This window comes from Babylonia areolata, chromosome 14 (genome assembly GCF_041734735.1).
Source record: "Babylonia areolata isolate BAREFJ2019XMU chromosome 14, ASM4173473v1, whole genome shotgun sequence".
NCBI lineage: Eukaryota > Metazoa > Mollusca > Gastropoda > Neogastropoda > Buccinidae > Babylonia > Babylonia areolata.
Genome location: NC_134889.1, coordinates 29901262 through 29923037, shown reverse-complemented (window position 1 = coordinate 29923037; position 21776 = coordinate 29901262). Strand labels below are relative to the sequence as shown.

At 40.2% G+C, this 21776-nt stretch overlaps 1 protein-coding gene and 1 pseudogene across 1 annotated transcript in view; one reads left to right on the top strand and one right to left on the bottom strand.

Annotated features, from left to right (window-relative positions):
- Nucleotides 1-2638: 2638 nt before the first annotated feature.
- Nucleotides 2639-2761, bottom strand: LOC143290028 (5S ribosomal RNA; annotated as a pseudogene).
- Nucleotides 2762-4452: 1691 nt separating this feature from the next.
- Nucleotides 4453-21776, top strand: part of LOC143289675 (coiled-coil alpha-helical rod protein 1-like) — a 38246-nt gene continuing 20922 nt past the window's right edge. The window contains exons 1-9 of the mRNA XM_076598723.1: nt 4453-4506; nt 6704-6839; nt 8027-8066; nt 9387-9638; nt 10650-10837; nt 12739-12874; nt 16504-16611; nt 18449-18501; nt 19552-19639. Coding sequence (XP_076454838.1) covers nt 4455-4506; nt 6704-6839; nt 8027-8066; nt 9387-9638; nt 10650-10837; nt 12739-12874; nt 16504-16611; nt 18449-18501; nt 19552-19639 — 1053 coding nt within the window. The 5' untranslated portion in view covers nt 4453-4454. The remainder of the gene's footprint in view (nt 4507-6703; nt 6840-8026; nt 8067-9386; nt 9639-10649; nt 10838-12738; nt 12875-16503; nt 16612-18448; nt 18502-19551; nt 19640-21776) is intronic.

The window sequence follows — 21776 nt, the reverse complement described above, 5'->3', positions numbered from 1 at the left end:
GAAAATGTCAATGTTAAAGTTTACCACGGACACACACACACACACACACACACACACACACACAGAGACACACACAGACAACCGAACACCGGGTTAAAACATAGACTCACTTTGTTTACACAAGTGAGTCAAAAAGCCATGCACTGTACAGTTACACGACATAAAAAAAAGTAATTCACTGGACAGTAACACACAAGAATGTGATGCACTGGACAGTAACACGTCATAAAAAAGTGATGCACTGGACAGTAACACACAATAAAAAGATGCACTGGGCAGTAGCACAAAATGAAAAGCCATCCACTGTACAGTTACACAACATAAAAAGTGATGCACTGTACAGTTACACGACATAAAAAAGTAATTCACTGGACAGTAACACACAAAAGAATGTGATGCACTGGACAGTAACACATAATAACAAGAGAGGCAAGGCCTTCAAGACTCACTTGTGATACACTTAAAAAAAACAAAAAAAAAACCAAGCTTTTTATGTATTGAGTATAATTTCAAAATGTAATGTTTAAGATGAGAAAGATCAGTTTAAAGCGAATTAAGTCCCCTAGCTAATATTAATTACAGAGTAATTTCCCTTCTTTACTATCTGCACCAAAACGTTTGCAAAATAAATAGAACTTCCATGCTTAGCAAAAAAAAATTCCTGTTTGAACAAAAAATGATAATAATCAGATCAAAGTGCCAAGTTTAGAGAATACAAAAAATATAAATATAACAGTAAATGCAGTTTGCATATAATTAGGCTTCTTTTTTTTTTTTTTTTTTTTTTTTTTTTTTTTTTTTTGTGCCCATCCCAGAGGTGCAATATTGTTTTAAACAAGATGACTGGAAAGAACTGATTTTTTCCTATTTTTATGCCTAATTTGGTGTCAACTGACAAAGTATTTGCAGAGAAAATGTCAATGTTAAAGTTTACCACGGACACACAGACACACACACACACACACACAGACAACCAAACACCGGGTTAAAACATAGACTCACTTTGTTTACACAAGTGAGTCAAAAAGCCATGCACTGTACAGTTACACGACATAAAAAAAAGTAATTCACTGGACAGTAACACACAAAAGAATGTGATGCACTGTACAGTTACACAACATAAAAAAGTAATTCACTGGACAGTAACACACAAAAGAATGTGATGCACTGGACAGTAACACGTCATAAAAAAGTGATGCACTGGACAGTAACACATAATAAAAAGCCATGCACTGTACAGTTACACGACATAAAAAAGTAATTCACTGGACAGTAACACACAAGAATGTGATGCACTGGACAGTAACACGTCATAAAAAAGTGATGCACTGGACAGTAACACGTCATAAAAAAGATGCAATTGACAATAACACAACGGCACGTCGTGGTGAGAGGGCTGTGACGTCACAGACAGTAGTCCGGTTGAAACAAAACAAGGCTGGAAAATAGTGCCTGTATTAGTGTATAAAACTATTCACAAAATGCCGAAATATATTCAAAGAGCATCTGAAGGGATATCCTTTTAGTGCAACCCCCGTATGGAAGGGTATCCTTTAAGTGCAATCAGGATATATAATTTAGGATATATGATTTAGGTGCAATCACAATATGGAAGGATATCCTTTTTGCGAAATCAACATAATGGAAGGATCGGAAATATCCACATTTTTCCTGCTCAAGACGGAATAAGTAGCATTCTGAACAAGGTGCGGACACTTCACACAAGAGTGGAGGGGAAGAAAGGTAGATATTGCTGATGGATCTCCTTCATTGCAATGGCTATGATGCAGTGGAAGGATATCCTGTCGGTGCAATCACCAGCTAGAAGGCGCAGCATCCAAAATGAATATACCACTGGAGACATGGGACAGCCCATCAAAATACCACTGGGATATCACTGTGGACATGGGATAAGTCCCCTTCTACCCCCCCTCCCCTATCACTATTTTCTAACCCCCCCCCTCCCCCCCCCCCACACACACACTACCACTCTATCCCCCCCGATCCCCCACCTTCCCACTATTAAACCCCACCCCTTTTCTATCCTCTTTTCCTACCACTAACCCTCCCCCTCCCCCCCTCCACCTTTCCTACCCCCCCCCCCTCTCCCACACACGCACAATAACTCACTACGACTACACACACACACACACACACACACACGCACACTGCATGGCACGTGGTACACATGACATCCTTCTCTGGATCTTAATCATGATGATAATTGCAATCATCATATCTACATTGAATTTTTTTTTTTTTTTATTTTTTTTTTTACTCAGTTTACAACTCAGCGACAAAATGTGCAGAAGGTCCCGGCACCGATGTTGTTGCCGGAATATATGCCGGCGACAATAAATTAAGTTAGTGTGGAATGCCGCGACAATGTATGCAGTGAGCGTGCCGCGAGTGTGCGCATTCAAGTTGTCGTCGGCGACATGTCAGTACACAGACAGATGTCTGTACACAGAAAGAACAGTGAAGGGGTGGGTGTGGGTGAGAGAAGAGTATCAGTATCAGTAGCTCAAGGAGGCGTCACTGCGTTCGGACAAATCCATATACGCTACACCACATCTGCCAAGCAGATGCCTGACCAGCAGCGTAACCCAACGCGCTTAGTCAGGCCTTGAGAAAGGAATGCCAACAGCACCCGGTGTTCCCAGGCGGTCACACATCCAAATACTAACCGGGCCCGACGTTGCTTAACTTCGGTGATCGGACGAGAACTGGTGTTTTCAACGTCAGTGGTATGGCCGTTGGCAGAAGAGGGAAACGAAAATGGAAATGCACAAGACGACAAATAGTGAGACGGAGACAGAGATAGAGACACTGGCAGAGAGACAGAGACAGATAGACAGACATAGATAGAAGAAGATAGACTGGGTAGAGAGAGACAAAGACAGAGACAGAGACAGACAGACAGACAGACAGAGACACTGACACAGACAGACAGAGAGAGGATAAAAAATAATCATATCTCGGAGAGATCGAGAGAAAATTCAGTTGAATTCTGAAAATCGAATTCTCATTTCTGGGGATAGGCCTATTTTGTGTGAGCAGACAATTGCTTTTTTTCATCCAGCCCTCGAAAGGGAAAAATGTCCAATGAAAAGCGGCCGCGAAGAAACTGAGAACACAGGAAATGAGTAAACTTGATGTTAACAAACACAACTATCATAGGACTGAAGACGCGGAGAAAAGAAACAGCATTATAGCAAGCATCATAATCGAAACAAACAACACGAAATTTAAATACATGTGAATAGAAAAGAACTCGTGAGAGGAGACAATAATTATAGATAACGAACAAACGAAAGAACGAAAGAACGAACTCTTTTTTATTTTTTTTATTTTTATTTTTTATAATGAGGGAAGTGGAATAAGCATACATATGCTTATTAAATTAAAAAAAATTTTTTTTTTACATCCAGCCCTCGGGACACAGAGAAATGAAATCAAACTATTATTCACAAGATAACAAAAGGTTATAGAAATACATATGTGACATTCAAATGCACAGTAAACATTTACAGGTACACAATCATCGAGAGGATGAGAAAGAGAGAGAGAGAGAGAGAGAGAGAGAGAGAGAGAGGGGACAAGACAAGACAAATTCTTTATTTCGAGGATAATAGATACTGAAGCACTGGTGTGCTTTTTTTTACATCCAGTCCCCGCCCTGAATATGGTCTACACTACACAATATTTAATAAAATGAAAGCATGGTGTTAGTAGAGATACATAACAGAGGAAAAAAATATGCATAAATCAAAACAAAACAACACACACACACACACACACACACACACACACACACACACACACACACACACACATGGCACACAGGCACTGGCATGGTGTTAGTAAAATGCATAGGAAAAAAAAGGAACAAAATCAAAGGAACAAACACACAAACACACATCGCATTACACATCAGAATGGGGGATAGAGGGTGAGGAAGGTTCTCAGTCAACCATACACATTTGACAAACAGTATCAATAAAATGAACGATTTACATTACACATTATGGCATAAGGTGGGAAAGGCAATGTTTTTGTGTGTTTTTTAAGGTGGTTGGGCAATGGTGTTGTTTAATTGTTTCTGGGAGTGAGTTCCATAGAGTGGCGCCTGAGTAAACCAGACTGGATTTGAACAAGTCAATTCTTGGAATTGGGATATGGATTTTGGGGGGATTCCTTGATGAATTTACAGAAAATTTGTCTATCAATGTTGGTGGTGCATTACCGGTCATAATCTTTTGCAGAGAGAGAGAGAGAGAGAGAGAGAGGGAGAGAGAGAGGAAAGGGGGAGGGGGAGGGATGGGGAGGGAGGCGGGGAAGTGTGTGTGTGTGTGTGAGGGGGGGCGAGGTGAGGGGGAGACTATTGAGCCGTGGACTCGGGGGACTATCGAGCAGAGTAGTGCTCCTTGAATGGTTGTGAAGCTTGTAACAATATGGCGGCGTTTTTGAACAAACCATCCGATTTCACTGCTAAATCCGCTAAAAGTAAGTTTTGCGTCTACATAGAGTACTGATGAAGTAGGATATTACCAGTTTAATGTTAGCGAATCGGTTAAGTTATATACAAAAGCAAACAGGTTTTGATATTGCTGGAGACTAAATTATTTTGGGCTTGTCAGAACTTGAACTTTCAGTTTCGCACGAATCATAATTACGACCATATATTAATATTCCTTCCTGCTGCTATTCTTTTTTAATGCCAAGCAGTAAAAAAGTAAATATTTAAAAAGATATCTTAGACAAAAAGAGAGGAAGGAAAAGAGTCTTTAGAAAGTGTGTATATGCATGCAAATTTATCAAAACAATACGCATGTCAGTGTTCGAAGGCTCGCGGTAACAAAAATATCCAGCATGCATTGTAATATTATGCAGAGGGACAAATGGAGTCCAGACAGGGTGCTTCTGTGTAAGCCACGTTTATTCCGCCAAGTTCAGATTAACCGGAGTTATTTTCCTTAGCTCGTCTCAATACACAAAGCACTACAAACGCATGCATCATACTACAACTCCCCTTTTTTATGTGGGGTACTGTTCAGTTCCATCTAGATACACAAAGAACTAAAAATGAATTTAAAGCAGATCATGCAGTATGCACTACGAGTCTCACTGAGCTTCTTTTGTGAGAGTCTGTTCACTTCTCTCCTCTTCCCCCTTCTACTGATTCGTAACAATGTCAATCAATTCAGTATAGTTTCCTTCCAAAGAAATAAGGAAATTATGGCTTGTGGGCGGATACATGTCATGGGATATGCTTTGAAACTTTTAGTGACAAGAGAATTTTGTTGTGAAAAGGAGAAAAGAAAAAAAATGTCGTGAAAAACAAACAATACGTTAAACATATTTGTGTGGGTTTTGGGTTTGGTACCAGTGTACGTTTGATGATGAGATATGACTAGATCAGCGGTTACTGGTAAGTGTTTAGAAGCAATGTACATGTACACACACAAGAATATATATGTCAATGTTGCACTGTGTTCCACACATTGGTATGATTATGGGGTGAAGTAAGTTTGTTGTGCTGGTGAAGTTTTCAACCTAATATTTTGTTTTCCCCAAGACAGGTGAGCCATAGGGGCCTTTCTCAGACCTGTATGGGAGCACATTTGCACTTCCTACACTTTGTTTTCCCAGTACAGATAAGCCATAAGGGCCTTTCTCAGATCTGCTGGGTACACTTTCACAGATTCAGCTTCGCCGGTTTGTTGACTGGTCTGCCTGATCTGGTACGGTGTTGGCCTGGTGTGTTGTTGACAGCTGGTCCTGGGGCCGTGGGTGTTGCTCTGGGCGTGGCCATCTGTATGGGTGGCTGCTGTCTGGGCGGTGAGGGGATCTGTTGAGGTGGTGATGGTGGTGGAAGAGAACCCGAAGACGTGGCATTCCCAGACAGGGTGGCATTCCCTGCATGCGTTTGTAGTGCTTTGTGTATTGAGACGAGCTAAGGAAAATAACTCCGGTTAATCTGAACTTGGCGGAATAAACGTGGCTTACACAGAAGCACCCTGTCTGGACTCCATTTGTCCCTCTGCATAATATTACATGCATCAACCACGACTTATTCATTAGCAAGTTGATGTTGGTCATGTAATGGAATGAAGAAGAAAGAAGACTGGGAAAGGGTTGGAATTTAATCTTAATCAAGAAAGGAAGAAAGAGAGAGAGAGAGAGAGAGAGTGTGTGTGTAAAAGGAACAATAATTTTGATATAGGATAACAAGGCAAGAAAAGAATGGCACCTGTATGGATCATTTTCAAAACATCGCTGAAATGGTATTGACAGTCAGCACAAAAGTCGTGTGTGTGTGTGTGTGTGGGGGGGGGGGGGGGGGGGGGAGAATGATATTGATGATAATGATCATACAGATTTTGTATTTTATAATTAGCACTGATGTTTCTTCAGAGGCAGTTCAAAGCACTTTAATTATTTTTAAATGAATTCACTCCAGCTAGTTCATTTATTTTTTAAAACTCTGATTCTGAGGAATGAAAAAATGAAGATGTATTCACTGTTCTGTCCATGTAGTCACTTTCCATTTTGATATTTTTGTCATAGCTGAGTTGCTCGAGGTAGTTCACATTGTTTACAATTACTCATGTCAGAGCAAAGATCTTGAAAAAAAAAAAATCAGTTCTGAATCTGAGCTCTATTCTGGAATATATCATTATCAGGATTTTTTTTTTTTCAGAACAAGAACCCCTGACGCTTCTACCACCGTCAGCCTTTGAGAAACCAAAGACAACACCCTGTGCCCAACCGGACGTGAGGCTGAAGAAAGCTGATGATGAGATACGGGCCTTGAAGCTGGAGAACCAGCAGCTGAAGTGAGCTGAAGTGTACATGTTTTTCAGTTTCCTGCATGTGCATACACACATGTGTGCATGTATGCTAAAACGTGCACACACACACACACGCTTGTGCATATATATATATATTATTACACTCACTCACTCACTCACTCACTCACTCACTTACACACACACACACACACACACACACACACACACACGTATTTACCCAAGAGTACCTATTTGTTTGTGCATAATTTAATGTGATAAGGTAGTCATGTGAAGATTATAATTGTTTGAGCAGTAAGTCTGCATGTGATACCCCCCTCTCTCTCTCTCCCTCTGTCTCTGGCTCTGTCTCTGTCTCTGTCACTGTCTCTGTCTCTTGCTCTCTCTCTCTCTCTCTCTCTCTCTCTCTCTCTCTCTCTCTCTCTCATCTCTTTCTATCTCTGTTTGGGCTAAATGGAAAAAAAACAACAACATTGTTTGCTTTTCTGGTTACCCTCAGAAAAATAAGATTCATTTTCTCTTTCTCAGTTTCTGTCTCTGTGTATATGTGATGAAGATCCATGCTATGATGCATGATACATGATAAACATACCTGTGGAGACTTTGACATGCATGATTTTCAGTTGTCACATTAGTGCTTTGACTCAGTTTTTCACAAGTAGTTTCTGAACACATTAAATTAAAAATAAAAAAAAATGTCCACTGTGCATTCTGTGCACATAAATGAACACAGTATGCATGCCTGTGGAGACTGACATATATATATATATATATATATATATATGTTTTTGTTGTCACATCAATGCTATGACTTACTTAGTTTTTGACAAGTAGTTTCTGGACACATTTTTTATTTTCATATTTACGCTGTGCATTCTGTGTACACAAATAAACATGATAGACAATGCCTGTGGAGACTTGGACATGCCAGTACATATTTATGTTGTCACATAAATGCTGTGTTTTTGACAAGTAGTTTCTGAACACATTAGAAAGAAAAAAAATTACACTGTACATTTTGCGTACGTAGATGAACTGTTAAATTAAAATAGCTTGTGTCACTGTTATGTTTTATAGTTATACTCTTGGACATCTGTTTTGTTCTCTTCTCTTTATATGAATAAGAGATTTAATGTCTAGGCATGTGTCCAAAAGATTTTATATATTTTTTTATACAATGTTCCAGTGTAAAATGGTTGTTTATTTTATTCCAGAAACAGACTTGATGGCAGCTTGGCAGATTCAGCATCGTTTGTGAGTCTCATGATTGCTATATACAACTTTTGTACATGTATGTGTGTGTGTTTGTGTGTGTGTGTGTGTGTGTGTGTCAGTGCACTTTGTGAACACTGCTAATTATTTGCAATGAGTTTAGCTTGCTTTGATAATAGTGGGAGTTGAGCTATGTAGGAATGTGAAAGAGAGAGAGAGAGAGAGAGAGAGAGAGTGTGTGTGTGTGTGTGTTATGTGGGAGATGTGGAATGTAGTGTGTGTGAGTGTGTGTGTGTGTGTGTGTGTGTGAGTGTGTGTGTGTGTGTGTGTGTGTGTGTGTGTGTGCATCTGTTTGTATGTGTGCATGTGTGTGTTTTTTGTATGTGTGAGTTTTTATGTTTATGTAGTATTGAGCCTGTGTACATTTGTGTTTGTGGCTTTCATGTCAGTGAGACTGTAGATTGTTGTATATCAGTTGTGCTTTCTTCAGTTTAACGTCTATTCACTATGAGTGTTTTAGACAGAAAGGAGTAAAGTAGTGTATAAAGGAAAGGGAATGCATGTGAATATTAATGTAAAAAAGAAAAAAAGAAAAAAAAGAAGGAAAATAAAAAGTTCATGTTATGTATCAGAGGAAAAGTATATTATAAGAAAAAGTCTAAAGAGGTTGTGGTGTGTATTGAATGAGTTGTCATGGGAAGGAGAATATGTATATGCATATCAACAAGTATTAACCTACAACAATGTAAATATAAATAACGGTATTAAATATAATACATCAAAGGAGGATACCAACTGGACTGGAGTTTAAAATTTCTGAAAACATTCTAAGCAATGAATAATCATTCAAAATCTTTTCAGTGGCTAATGAAATATTGGAAGAAAAGTCATCAACTACATCTTTTGGAAGTAACTGTCTTATGCTCGGACAATGAATGAGGAGATGGCTTACAGTTATTTGCTTACCGCATATACATTTTATATTTTTAGAAATTGTTTTACGAAAAGGCATTTAAACGAAGTCTATACATTAGACTTGTAATTTGTCTTGAATGTGCTGCAGTTGTGTCTCTGTGTATGTGTGTGTATGGGGAGGGGAGATGCATGTGTGTATGGCTGCATGTGAATGCGCGACTGCTGGTGCATTGAGTGTTATTTTACTTAGAGAAATGAGCTATATGCAGCTGCAGTTCATTATTGATTATTTTTCATATTATTAATCAGAAATGGTAATGTAAAGTATTTACACATGTCTGCAAAATCACATAGAAATGACCTTTTGCTAGGCAGCCCCCCCCCCCCCCCCCCCCAAAAAAAAATCAAGAATGCTGTTAAAAAAAAACCAATCCCTCTCTGTCTCAGCAGATGCCACCTGCCGGCGTTCAGAGGACCCCCGTGCCCATGGACGTGCGACACTTTGGGGATGAGCTCATCTCCAGGCAGGGGCAGGAGCTGAGCCAGCTGAGGTCACAGGTGCAGCGGCTGGAGCACGACCAGCGAGCCGTGCGTGATGACTACGAGCGCCGGCTGGAGGCGGCGGAGCGAGAGAGGCAGGAGAGCGTCAGTGCGCTGAGCGACAGTCTTCTGCGCCAAGAGGGGGAGCATCAGGAGGAGGTGCGGTGTTGTGTTGCGTTGTGTTGCATCGTGAGGAAGGTGGCAGAATAGTTTAGACGACGGGCGCCATAGCCGAATGGTTAAGTGTTGGACTTTCGATCTGAGGGTCCCGGGTTCGGATCACGGTGACGGCGCCTGGTGGGTAAAGGGTGGAGATTTTTACGATATCCCAGGTCAACATATGTGCAGACCTGCCAGTGCCTGAACCCCCTTCGTGTGTATACACAAGCATAAGATCAGATACGCACGTTAAAGATCCTGTAATCCATGTCAGCGTTTGGTGGGTTATGGAAACAAGAACATACCCAGCATGCACACCCCCGAAAGCGGAGTATGGCTGCCTACATGGCGGGGTAAAAACGGTCATACACTAAAAAGCCCACTCGCGGATATACAAGTGAACGTGGGAGTTGAAGCCCATGAACGCAGAAGAAGAAGAAGAAGTTTAGACGCTCATCTACCAATACAGAGAGTCCGTGAGGGTCTGGGTTCGAATCGTGCTCTTACCCTTTGTGATAGTAAGAGATGTCAGCAATGCATTCTGTATCTTTCTCTCTCTCTTTTTTTTTTTTCATTGTGGTTGTTCTAGTATAATTTGTGTGTGTAGGTATTATCCATCTGTCTGAGAAAATAGAATATTTGAGTGCAAATTACCTGACTAATGTTTGTAAGGAACAAGTTGAAAATGTGACAAAAAAACAAAACACTGATTTCAAAACAACAGCATGTCACTGAAAATATATAAAATGGGAAAACATCATGTGTTTTGTATTCTTTATTCACTTACCTTTCAGAAAATATATACTTTTATGGGTCTTTCTCCAATAACAAAGAGCACAGAATTTTTAAAAATATATATCAGTTGGGTTTTTTTGTGAAAAAACCCTGGCTACTAGATTTCACTTAAATCTTATTTTCCTGGCAGCGAAAGGGTTAGCACACACAAAACGGAAAATCACCACACAGACATGTTAATTAAGCAGTGAAACTGTCGCACCTGTTCCTCAACAGGTGAGCGAGCTGAGGCAGCAGCACGAAGGCGAGGTGCTGGACCTGAGGAGCCGCCTAGAGCACCTGTCGGCGGAACTGGAGCGCTCCAAGGGTGACCTGACAATGCAGGTGACTGACCTGACGTCGGAGCTCCACTCTGTGCGGCAGCGGGCCAAGGAGACGGCGGAGACCTTGAAACAAGAGCTGAAGTAATGTGGATTTCATGCTGCGTAGAAGCGTGCATAACTGTGTGTTTGTATGTGGAGTGACGGCCTAGAGGTAACGCGTCCGCCTAGGAAGCGAGAGAATCCGAGCGCGCTGGTTCGAGTCACGGCTCAGCCGCCGATATTTTCTCCCTCCTCCACTAGACCTTGAGTAGTGGTCTGGACGCTAGTCATTCGGATGAGACGATAAACTGAGGTCCCGTGTGCAGCATGCACTTAGCGCATGTAAAAGAACCCACGGCAACAAAAGGGTTGTCCCTGGCAAAATTCTGTAGACAAATCCACTTCAATAGGACAAAGAAATAAAACTGCAGGCAGGAAAAAAAAAAAAAGTGTGGCACTCTCAGTGTAGCGACGCGCTCTCCCTGAGGAGAGCAGCCCGAATTTCACTCAGAGAAATCTGTTGTGACAAAAAGAGTAATACAATATGTATATGAATGTAAGTATGTGCGTGTAAATGCGTGTATGTGAATGTATGTATATGTGTGTGTGCTATATATGTAAGGATATGTGTATGTGCACATGTATGTGTGTACGTATTCATATTTTTTTATGGTTTGTTTTGTTTGTGTGCTCTTTGTCCTTATGTGTATGTCTGTATTTGCTAAAAATCACCCAAACAGGTGTGGCCATGTAATAGGGGAATCAGAGTGAGCAGTGTGGGAGTAATGCCCCTGAAAGAGTGTGGATGATGGGGCAGCACACACACACCCCCTCCCCCCAACAATCTGATTAATATGTTGTTGGTTTTTTTTGTCCTTTATTTTTCAGAATTTTTTTTTTTTTTTTTTTTTTTGTGGATGGAATGTAGAAAGGTTTGATCAGCTATAAATGGAATGTGAAATGGAATGTAGAAAGGTTTGATCAGCTATAAATGGAATGTAGAAAGGTTTGATCAGCTAGAAATGGAATGTAGAAAGGTTTGGTCAGCTAGAAATGGAATGTAGGAAGGTTTGATCAACTATAAATGGAATATAGAAAGGTTTGATCAGCTAGAAATGGAGTGTAGAAAGGTTTGGTCAGCTAGAAATGGAGTGTAGAAAGGTTTGGTCAGCTAGAAATGGAGTGTAGAAAGGTTTGGTCAGCTATACATTTAAAATATTTTTTATTCAGAATAGGAAATAGCACAAGTATAAACTTGAAATCATATACAAAAGACAGACAGTAGAGTTTGGAAATACACGCATGTAGATATGACTGCGTGTGCATTGGGGCATGCTCACACACTATTTTATTTTATATTTTTTTCTATTTTATTGTAATTTATTATATTTTATTTTATCTTTTTTTTAATTTCAATTTATGATATGGAAATCATATACGACACGCATATGGTGGAGTTTGGATATACCTGCATGTACATTTTAGTGCCTGTACATGGGCATGCTCAGACACATGTATGCCCACACGCACACTCTTTTGTTTTATTTTGTCTTATCCTATTTTATTTTAATTCATTGTAACATTTTCAGAGAGAAAGACGGTGAATTGTCCAAGCATTTTATTTCGTCTTAACTTAATTTTATCTTTGACTTTGACTTTGACGTTACAAGATTCAGGTCCTTTTTCATAGGACCATGTTCAGGTTCTCAAAACTTAAACTGATTGGCCTGGGTGGTTTGAGATCACTTATTTGAACAATTTAGGCTAGGCATTCTGGGTCGTACGTTGAAGGTAGTGCTGCCCAGTGCTTGTCCAGTCTTCTCTTGAAGGTGTCTACCGATGGCGCTGTTACCACATCATCTGGGAGGCTGTTCCAGAGGTTCACAACTCTGTTTGCAAAGTAGGTGCTCCCGCACATTGAGACGGTGCCTTGGTTTCTGAAGTTTCAGGGAGTTGCCTCTGGTGGATCTTATTTTATTTTGATTCCTTTGAACCTTTTTCAGAGAGAAAGATGGGGAGCTGACGAAGCAGACTCAGCAGATTCAGCAGCTGAGGACGTATGTGGCAGAAAGTGAACAGAAGCACCAGCCCCAGCAGGTGTGGATGCAGCAGTGTGAAACACTCGCCAACAAACTCAAGGTGGAGGAGGAATTTTGTTTCATGTCCCGTCACACATATCGGTGATTGAAAACATTTTGTTAAAGTATTTATGAATACATTTGAGTATTATCGGTTGGAATTGGGGGGGTGGGGGGGGGGGGAGATGTGAATGAATGGAGGGTTGGGGGAAACCGGGCAAGTGAGGGTGAAATGAGGGTGAAATTTGAAAAAAAATTCTAAATACAATTACAGGAAATTACTTAAAGGACTTTGTAAAAGAGGAGTCGTTAAACTGACAAGTGAAACAACTGATAATAATGCAAAAAGTCAAAAACGTTCTCAGTCACTTGTGAAGACACACTTTCGTGTACATAAGGCTTCATCAAGCTACAGTAAAAAAACCACTCAAGGTGTGTGTTGGGGAAAACAGAACGTTGGAATGCAGGAAGTTTAATGCAATTTAATGCAAAGGCCACCAGCCTGTCCACAAGAGAACATGTACACATAAAGATAACGATTTGAAAAAAACAAACAACAAAATAAACCCTAAGGAAAAGCCAGATTTAATTACACATACTTAACCGTGACCCACTAGTGCAGACTCCGGCAGGGGTCTGATTCCTGTCCTGTGCAAACTACTACCTGTCTATGCGGAGAAAACGAAAGTAGCTAGGGCCGATAACCTCCCGAAGTAGGTTACCTCCCCTGTGTATCCCTGACTAGCGCCCTCTTTTTCCGGCAGCCATCTTGACTCCTGATCCTGTGCTCTTCATGCGGCTAAGTTTTTTTTCGTATTTCTGTCTGTCTGTCGATTCTTTGTCACTCATGTTTTGTATCTGACGAAGACTTGTATCAGGTCACAAACTTACTTAGCTCGTTTGGCCATTCGAGCTAAAATTATGGCGCAGTCTCAATCGTAAGGGCCCTTTACCTCGGGTTCTCTCAGCAATAGGTACAGGAACAGTATTTGGGGCAGAAATTAAGTCTTGTGTCATTAATAAGCCTTGCGCACAAAGATTGAATAGACTTAATAGATTAATAGATTAAGCTTTTCAATGCTACCTTTAAGCTTTGACATTGAACATATATTGTTTTGCTGTTATAGATTTGTCAGTACTTAGAACTTAATTATATGCCTACCCTATACTTTCTAATGCACAAAACATATAAATTCTGTATCTGTAAACCTTTGTCTGAATAAAAAATGTTGAAAAAAAAAAAAAGATTGAATAGACCTGGAAAAAAGAAAAAGAAAAGATATTTGTTCAGCCACGCAATTTGATTTTAACACACAGTTAAACTTCACCTCAGTTCCTTTCTGGTCGGAAAGCATAGTAAGTAACATGGCCACATCTCTTTTTACGCATCTGTCTTCATTTGGTATCAGAGAGAGTGAGAGAGACAGCAAAGGAGGGAAGGAAAGATTGATTGATTGCTGTGGATTCTTGTATTGGAGGAGACATTGGACATTGGAAGAAGGGGAAAAGGGGGGCCTAGGCACAAGAGAAGGCACAAACGTTATTCCATTCTCATCACTACTTTCTTCCCCCTCCATGAGTGGTGGTCTGGATGCTAGTCATTTGTAGGAGAAGGTAAACCGAGGTCCTGCGTTCAGCCCGCACTTTGCGCACACTAAAGAACCCACGGCAGCAAAAGTATTGTCCTAAGGAAAATTCTGAAGAAAAAGCCACTCTACTATAGGTATGTATGTGTGTGTGTGATTGAAGCCTGAGCTAGTGGAGTGATGGCCTAGAGGTAACGCGTCCGCCTAGGAAGCGAGAGAATCTGAGCGTGCTAGTTCGAATCACGCCTCAGCCGCCAATATTTTCTCCCCCTCCACTAGACCTTGAGTGGTGGTCTGGACGCTAGTCATTCGGATGAGACGATAAACTGAGGTCCCATGTGCAGCACGCACTTAGCGCACGTAAAAGAACTCACGGCAACAAAAGGGTTGTTCCTGGAAAAATTCTGTAGAAAAATCCACGTCAATAGGAAAAACAAATAAAACTGCACGCAGGAAAAAAAAAAAAAAAAAGGGTGGCGCTGTATTATAGTGACGCGCTCTCCCTGGGGAGAGCAGCCCGAATTTCACACAGAGAAATCTGTTGTGATAAAAAGAAATACAAAATACAAAAAATGAAACGGGGGAAACAAATGATGAGTGGCTAAAGACAGCTGTCGGTCACCTCTGCCCAGTTAGGCAAGCTGTTGTGCAGATGACTCTTGTTTTTGTAAAGCACTCACAGCTTGGTTTCTGGCGGAAGATAAGCGCAATGGAAGTATATAAGAATCTAGTTTCAAAGCGTATATGTCTTTGAAATATTGATATATTGTTGTGGATTTGTGTAGATATAGGTATATGTAGATATATATTTTTAGATAGACAGATACTGTTTTCCTGATTGAGAATGACATTTTAAAAAAAAATGATTAATCGTGTTCTTCACCTGTACGTTAACAACCAACCAAGACTTAACAAATATTTGCTGTTGTCAGAGTTTCCATTAACACACACACACACACACACACATGCACACACATTCGCTCACACACAGGCACACACACACACACACACACACACACATACACACACACACACACTAAAGAACCCACGGCAGCAAAAGTATTGTCCTAAGGAAAATTCTGAAGAAAAATCCACTCTACTATAGGTATGTATGTGTGTGTGTGATTGAAGCCTGAGTTAATGAAATGGGGGAAACAAATGATGAGTGGCTAAAGACAGCTGTCGGTCACCTCTGCCCAGTTAGGCAAGCTGTTGTGCAGATGACTCTTGTTTTTGTAAAGCACTCACAGCTTGGTTTCTGGCAGAAGATAAGCGCAATGGAAGTATATAAGAATCTAGTTTCAAAGCGTATATGTCTTTGAAATATTGATATATTGTTGTGGATTTGTGTAGATATAGGTATATGTAGATATATATTTTTAGATAGACAGATACTGTTTTCCTGATTGAGAATGACATTTTGTTGAATGATAACAAGCCATGCAAACAAGGTGCTTTTAAAAAAATGATTAATCGTGTTCTTCACCTGTACGTTAACAACCAACCAAGACTTAACAAATATTTGCTGTTGTCAGAGTTTCCATTAACACACACACACACACACATGCACACACATTCGCTCACACACAGGCACACACACACACACACACACACACTTGAAACAGGAACATATTTGTTGTTGTCTGAAAGTATACTTTAACAAAACAAATCATAACATGAAAATCATTTGCTGTTTTCTGAAAGCATACATTTGCAACAGTAAAAATTTTAATCAGGGAATATTAGCTGTTTTCTGAAAGTTTTCATTAACAAACAAACAAAACAAAAACAAAACAACATAACAAAAAACAACAACAACAACAAAAAAAACAAAAAACAGAAATAAATAAAAAGTGTTTGCTGATGTGTGAAAGTATGTATTAACATACAAACAATAGTAGCAGAAGTCATTAAGTAAGGAAACAAAAACAAGCAAACTGTAACAGAAAATATATGCTGATATCAGAAAGTTACCATCCTCAGAAATGTACCAGAGAAGAACTCTTTGTTCAGAGTTTTTCCTAAACAGTTGAGGGAAAAAATGAAATGCCCTGTACAAATGAAAGCTTGTTTCGTTTTCATCTCGTCGCCCATGGTCCTACAGATTGCGGAAGCAGAGAAGGAGAGGCTGGAGTCGTCCATTCAGCTGTTGGACGTCCGCCTGAAATCCATGAAGGAGATTTTGCTGACTCAGGAAACGGAGCTGTCAAAGGTGAGGATGGCCGACACAGTGGAGTGGTGGCGTAAGCGAGAGAATCTGACCATTTTGTATGGGATTGAATCTCACACTTTGCCAGATTTCTCCCCTCCTTCCCCCCATCTCCCCTCCCCCCACACACTTCCACTAGACCTTGAGTCACCGGTGGTCTGGAGGCTGCTTGTGACAATAAAAATGAAAGAACTTGCAGCAAAAAAAGGGTTGTCCCTGGCATAATGCTTGAAGACAAAAAAAAAAAAAATCCACTCTGACTTGATAGTGAAACCTTGCAGGCAGGAACAAAAAATCCAAACAAACAAAAAAAAAGGATGACACTGCACTGTGGTCGCACACTGTCCTTGGGGGAGAGCAGCCTGAATTTCACACAGAGAAATAAGTTGTGGCTAAAAGTAATAATAATTATAAATAATAATGGTATTTATATAGCGCTGAATCTTATGCAGAGACAAATCAAAGCGCTTTCGCACCAGTCATTCACGCGCCTGCATAACTCTAAAACTGGAGAAACTGAAGACAAGGAAGAGGCAGGGAAGGGAGGCTCTTTTGGGAAGAGGTGGGTTTTAAGGTCAGACTTGAAAGAGCTGAGTGTGGAGACTTGACGAAGCAAAAGAGGAAGTTCATTCCAACTGCAAGGTCCAGAGACAGAGAAAGAACGGTGGCCAACAGTCGAGTGTTTGAATCTGGGTATGCGTAAACAGAGTGGATCCGAAGCCGATTGTAGTGATCAAGATGGAGTGTAGAGGTGAAGGCAGCTGCAGAGATAGGAAGGGGCAGATTTGTGAATACATTTATAACATAGAATGCTGATCTTGTACTTTATTCTGTGTGAGACAGGGAGCCAGTGGAGATTTTGCAAAAGAGAAGTGATGTGCTCAGATCTTTTCTTTCTGAGGACGAGTCAGGCAGCAGAGTTTTGTATATGCTGAAGAGACTGAATGGATGAAGTAATACAGTACAATACAATGCAATGCAATGCAATGCAGTGCAATGCAATGCAATGCAATGCAATAATTATTCACTTTCTCTGCTCTTCGATGCAAAATCTCACTACAGTGGAATGCCATACCATACCATGCCATGCCATGCCATGCCATGCCATACAATACAATACAATACAATACAATGCAATACAAAACAATGCAATGCAATGCAATGAAACAACACAACACCACATGCACTGGGCGTCTCGTCGTTCGGATGATCCCCCTGTGCAGCATGCATTTGGCGCACTGGAAAAGAACCCATGGCAATGTGAGTATCGTCCTCTGGCAAAAGTCTGGGGAAGAAATCTACTCTGATAGGTACATAAGTATACATGCATCCGGCTGAGGGCTGACTAAGGTTATTTTGTTCACAAATATGGAATTAAAAAAAATTCATTCAGAGTGGGATTCAGGACGTTAGACCAGTTTTTTAGCTGCAGCATTATGGATATCTGAACACATACATTGTAGTTCTGTACCAGACTGTTTATTATGTTCAATGTTTTTTGGTATGGAGAATTTTTTGTTTGTTTGTTTGTGCAAAAGTTTGCCTGATACTATTGTCTCTGTGTGTGTATTTGTGTGTGTGTTTGTATGTGTGTGTGTGTGTGCGTGTGCATGTGTGTGTGTGTGTGTGCATGCGTGCGTGTGCTTGCATGTGTGTGTATGTGTGTGTGTATGTGTGTGTGTGCGTGCATGCATGTGTGCGTGCGCTTGCATGTGTGTGTGTTTGTGTTTGTGTGTACATGTGTCTGTGTGTGAATGTGTGTGTGTGTGCGTGCATGCATGTGTGCGTGCGCTTGCATGTGTGTGTGTGTGTGTGTGTGTGTGTGTGTGTGTGTGTTCAGGGCAAGGAAGAGCTGATGGATAAGAACAAGGTGAAGGAACTGCTGTTGACAAGGTAACACTCTGTGGGTTTTTGCCCTTGGGTGTGTGTAATGATCCGTTTTCTGTGCTGGTCTTTCTTTCGTGATATTTTTACTTATTGCTTGTGTACATAACTACATGCATGTATATGAATGTGTATTGTGTGTGCGTGTGTTTATGTAAGTTTGTGCCTGCCTATGTGTGCGTATGTGTTAGGGTAGCTGTTAGATACACATGTATGTTAAAATGTATGTATGCAGTGTGTGTGTGTGCGTGTGTGTGTGCGCGCGCGCGTGTGTGTGTGTGGTCACATTTTGGTGTGTGTATGTAACATAGATATAATGTTTTATGTTAACAAAAGCGTTTTTGTAAAGCACCTAGAGCAGATTTCTGGATAGTGTGCTATATAAGTATCCATTATTATTATTATTATTCCTTATTATTCATAAGCTGCTTTTGTTGTTTTGTTTTGCTCCTATGTTTACAATTCAAAATTTATTCTGTTTATTTCAAAGGCTATGTTTTTCGTTTTTTGTTTTTGTTTTGTTTGGTTGTGTTTTTTTTGTGTTAATTCATGAGGAATCAGTCAGTTGTTTGATTTGTTGATGCATTGAAATAGCAGGAATATATAGATATTTACGCTGAGAGTCTTGTTTGCTTGTATTACAATCATATCAACTTTCCCTTCTGGAAGCATTGTCGGTGGGTTCAGATAATGTTTCAATGTGACGTTCATTTGGCTGATGGTGTATACACAGAAAATGGAAGAATATGATGGTTCCAAAAGTTTTTTCTTCAGAAAGTTTCTGCACATATGCTTCTCTGTGTGATGTTTAGAAAATGGAAATATATAACAGTTCCAGGAGCTGCCAGAAATTTCCAGACAGTTCTACAAATGTGTAGTATGTACTTCGTGTGACATTTAGAAAATGAAAGTGTGGATTACATTTGCAGAAGCTGCGAGAAGGTTTAAGAAGGGACACCCCTTCTGGATTTCTGTTTGTGACATTGTCTTTAGAATATTCCGTGCATCATGATTTTGTTGTGCTGTGTCACGATCCAGCTGCTACCTTTGTCCACTCAGGTGGCGCCAGAAAGTATACAGCCTGATTGTTCAGCAGAAGAGCTCAGACATTGTCAGCAAGAAGGATGCGCAGAACATGAAAGAAAAGGTTGGTCCTGTACCATTCTCTAGTGTTCCAGCATTCTTTCTGTTACTGTCGTTGTGTGTGAAGAACAGTTTGTTCTGCTTTCAGTGCTGCTGTAGCCGAGGGACAGTAGTTTCCTTTCCTATGAAGATTTTAGTCAAAAGCATGGAAATATAACAAATTTCCTTACTTTAAATGGTTGCATAAGGTCAGTTAGAAATTATATAAAAAACCTGAACATTGAAACTGATAATAACATTGCTTTGCAGATGAGAAAATCATTACAAATGATATATTCAGTGAAAAAAGGAACAAAAGTTTATTACGATACTCTAGTTAAAAAGAATACAACCCCTAAATGTTGTAAGAAATGGAACGATTTGTTGCAACTGAACACCCTAGATACCATTACTGTAATAGTTGACATAATTGATGCTGTTGCTATGTTACAACTGGTCCAGGCTATTTATTATTAATGTCATCTTAAATCATCATGATTACTACAGTCATTAATGTGTAAACATTGACTGATTGAATGATTGGACAAATCTTCCTTTTTTTTTTTTTTTTTTCTTTTTTTTGTATTTGTTGATGTTGTTATTGTTTAGTCTGTTTTGTTTTGTTTTGTTTTATCTTTCTCTCTGTAGTGGAAGATGCTACTGTTCGTTTTATATTGTTTGTTTCATACTATTCTCTGTATTGTATACATGTTTTTTTGGAAAATTTAAAAAAAAGTTAAAAAAAAAAAAAAAAAAAAGAAGGATGCGCAGAACATGAAAGAAAAGGTTGGTCCTGTACCCTTCCCTTGCGTTGCAGCAGTCTTTCTGTTACTGTCGTTGTGTGTGAAGAACAGTTTGTTCTGCTTTCAGTGCTGCTGTAGCCGAGTTGTTAAAGCATTGGACTTTTAGTCTGAGGGTCCCGGGTTCAAATGTTGGTAACGGCGCCTGGTGGGTAAAAGCGTGGAGATTTTTTCTGATCTCCCAGGTCAACAGACGTGTAGGCAGACATGCCAGTGCCACAACTTCCTTGGTGTGTATACGCATGCAGAAGATCAAATACGCGCTTTAAAGATCCTGTAATCCGTGTCAGTGTTTGGTGGGTTATGGAAACAAAAATATACTCGGCATGCATCCTCCCCCTCAGGCCCCTCCCCAGACTGAGGACAGACACTATGTAAGTATCTATATCGTCATATCATCATCTGTCATTAGACAGTGGAGTGATAGTCTGCTGGTGATGCATCCGCCTAGTTTCAAGATCTTTACAAAATAACCGTTTGATGTCGTATACTGTACTGTCTCAAACTGGTGTGAACTAGGCTGATAGGTGTGGTTCTGTTGGCGAAATTCTGCAGTTTGCAGCTAACAGAGTAATGAGATGTCTCCACCAGTCCTGTCATTGGCAGAGCCAATTGGTGCGATTTCCTTCCTTTCTGTTCTAAATATGGCTGACCCTAGCAGTTGATAAAAAAGAAATAGCCTGCCAGGTTTGAGCTCTTTCTTGCCTCAGCTCTGTTTTTTTTACACACAACTTATGTAGCACTGATCGATCAAATTCTTGCTATTCTGCTGCTTTAATTTATCATTTCCAAACATGTCAGTTTTGCCTTACCTTTTGGAAGATTAATATGGCATGATCATATCATGTCTTTGTTTCTTCTCCTTCTTCTTCTTTGTCGTCGTCTCCTCCTTCTTCTTCATCTTCTTTTTGTCTTCTTCTTTCTTCTGCTTGTCCTTCTTTTCCTTCTTCTTTTTCTTATCCTCCTCCTCCTCCTACTTTGCCATCTGCATCATCTTTGTTGTCTTTTTCTTCTTTCATGACCCATGTTTTTAGCTCCAAGGTCCACTAGTCTTTCGGTGACAGCGGCGATGTGGAGCGCATTCCCAGTTGTGTTTTCAGCATGCACTTGGTGCACTGAAAAAGAACCCATGGCAACGAAATTGTTGTCCTCTGGCAAAATTCTGTTGAAGAAATCCAGTCGAATAGGTAATCATAAAAATAATGATAATAATGATGGTTTTTATATAGCGCTGAATCTTGTGCAGAGACAAATCTAAGCGCTTTCACACCAGTCATTCACACGCATGCATAACTCTAAAACTGAAGAAACTGAAGACAATGAAGAGGTAGGGGAGGGGGGCTATCTTGTGAAGAGGCGGGT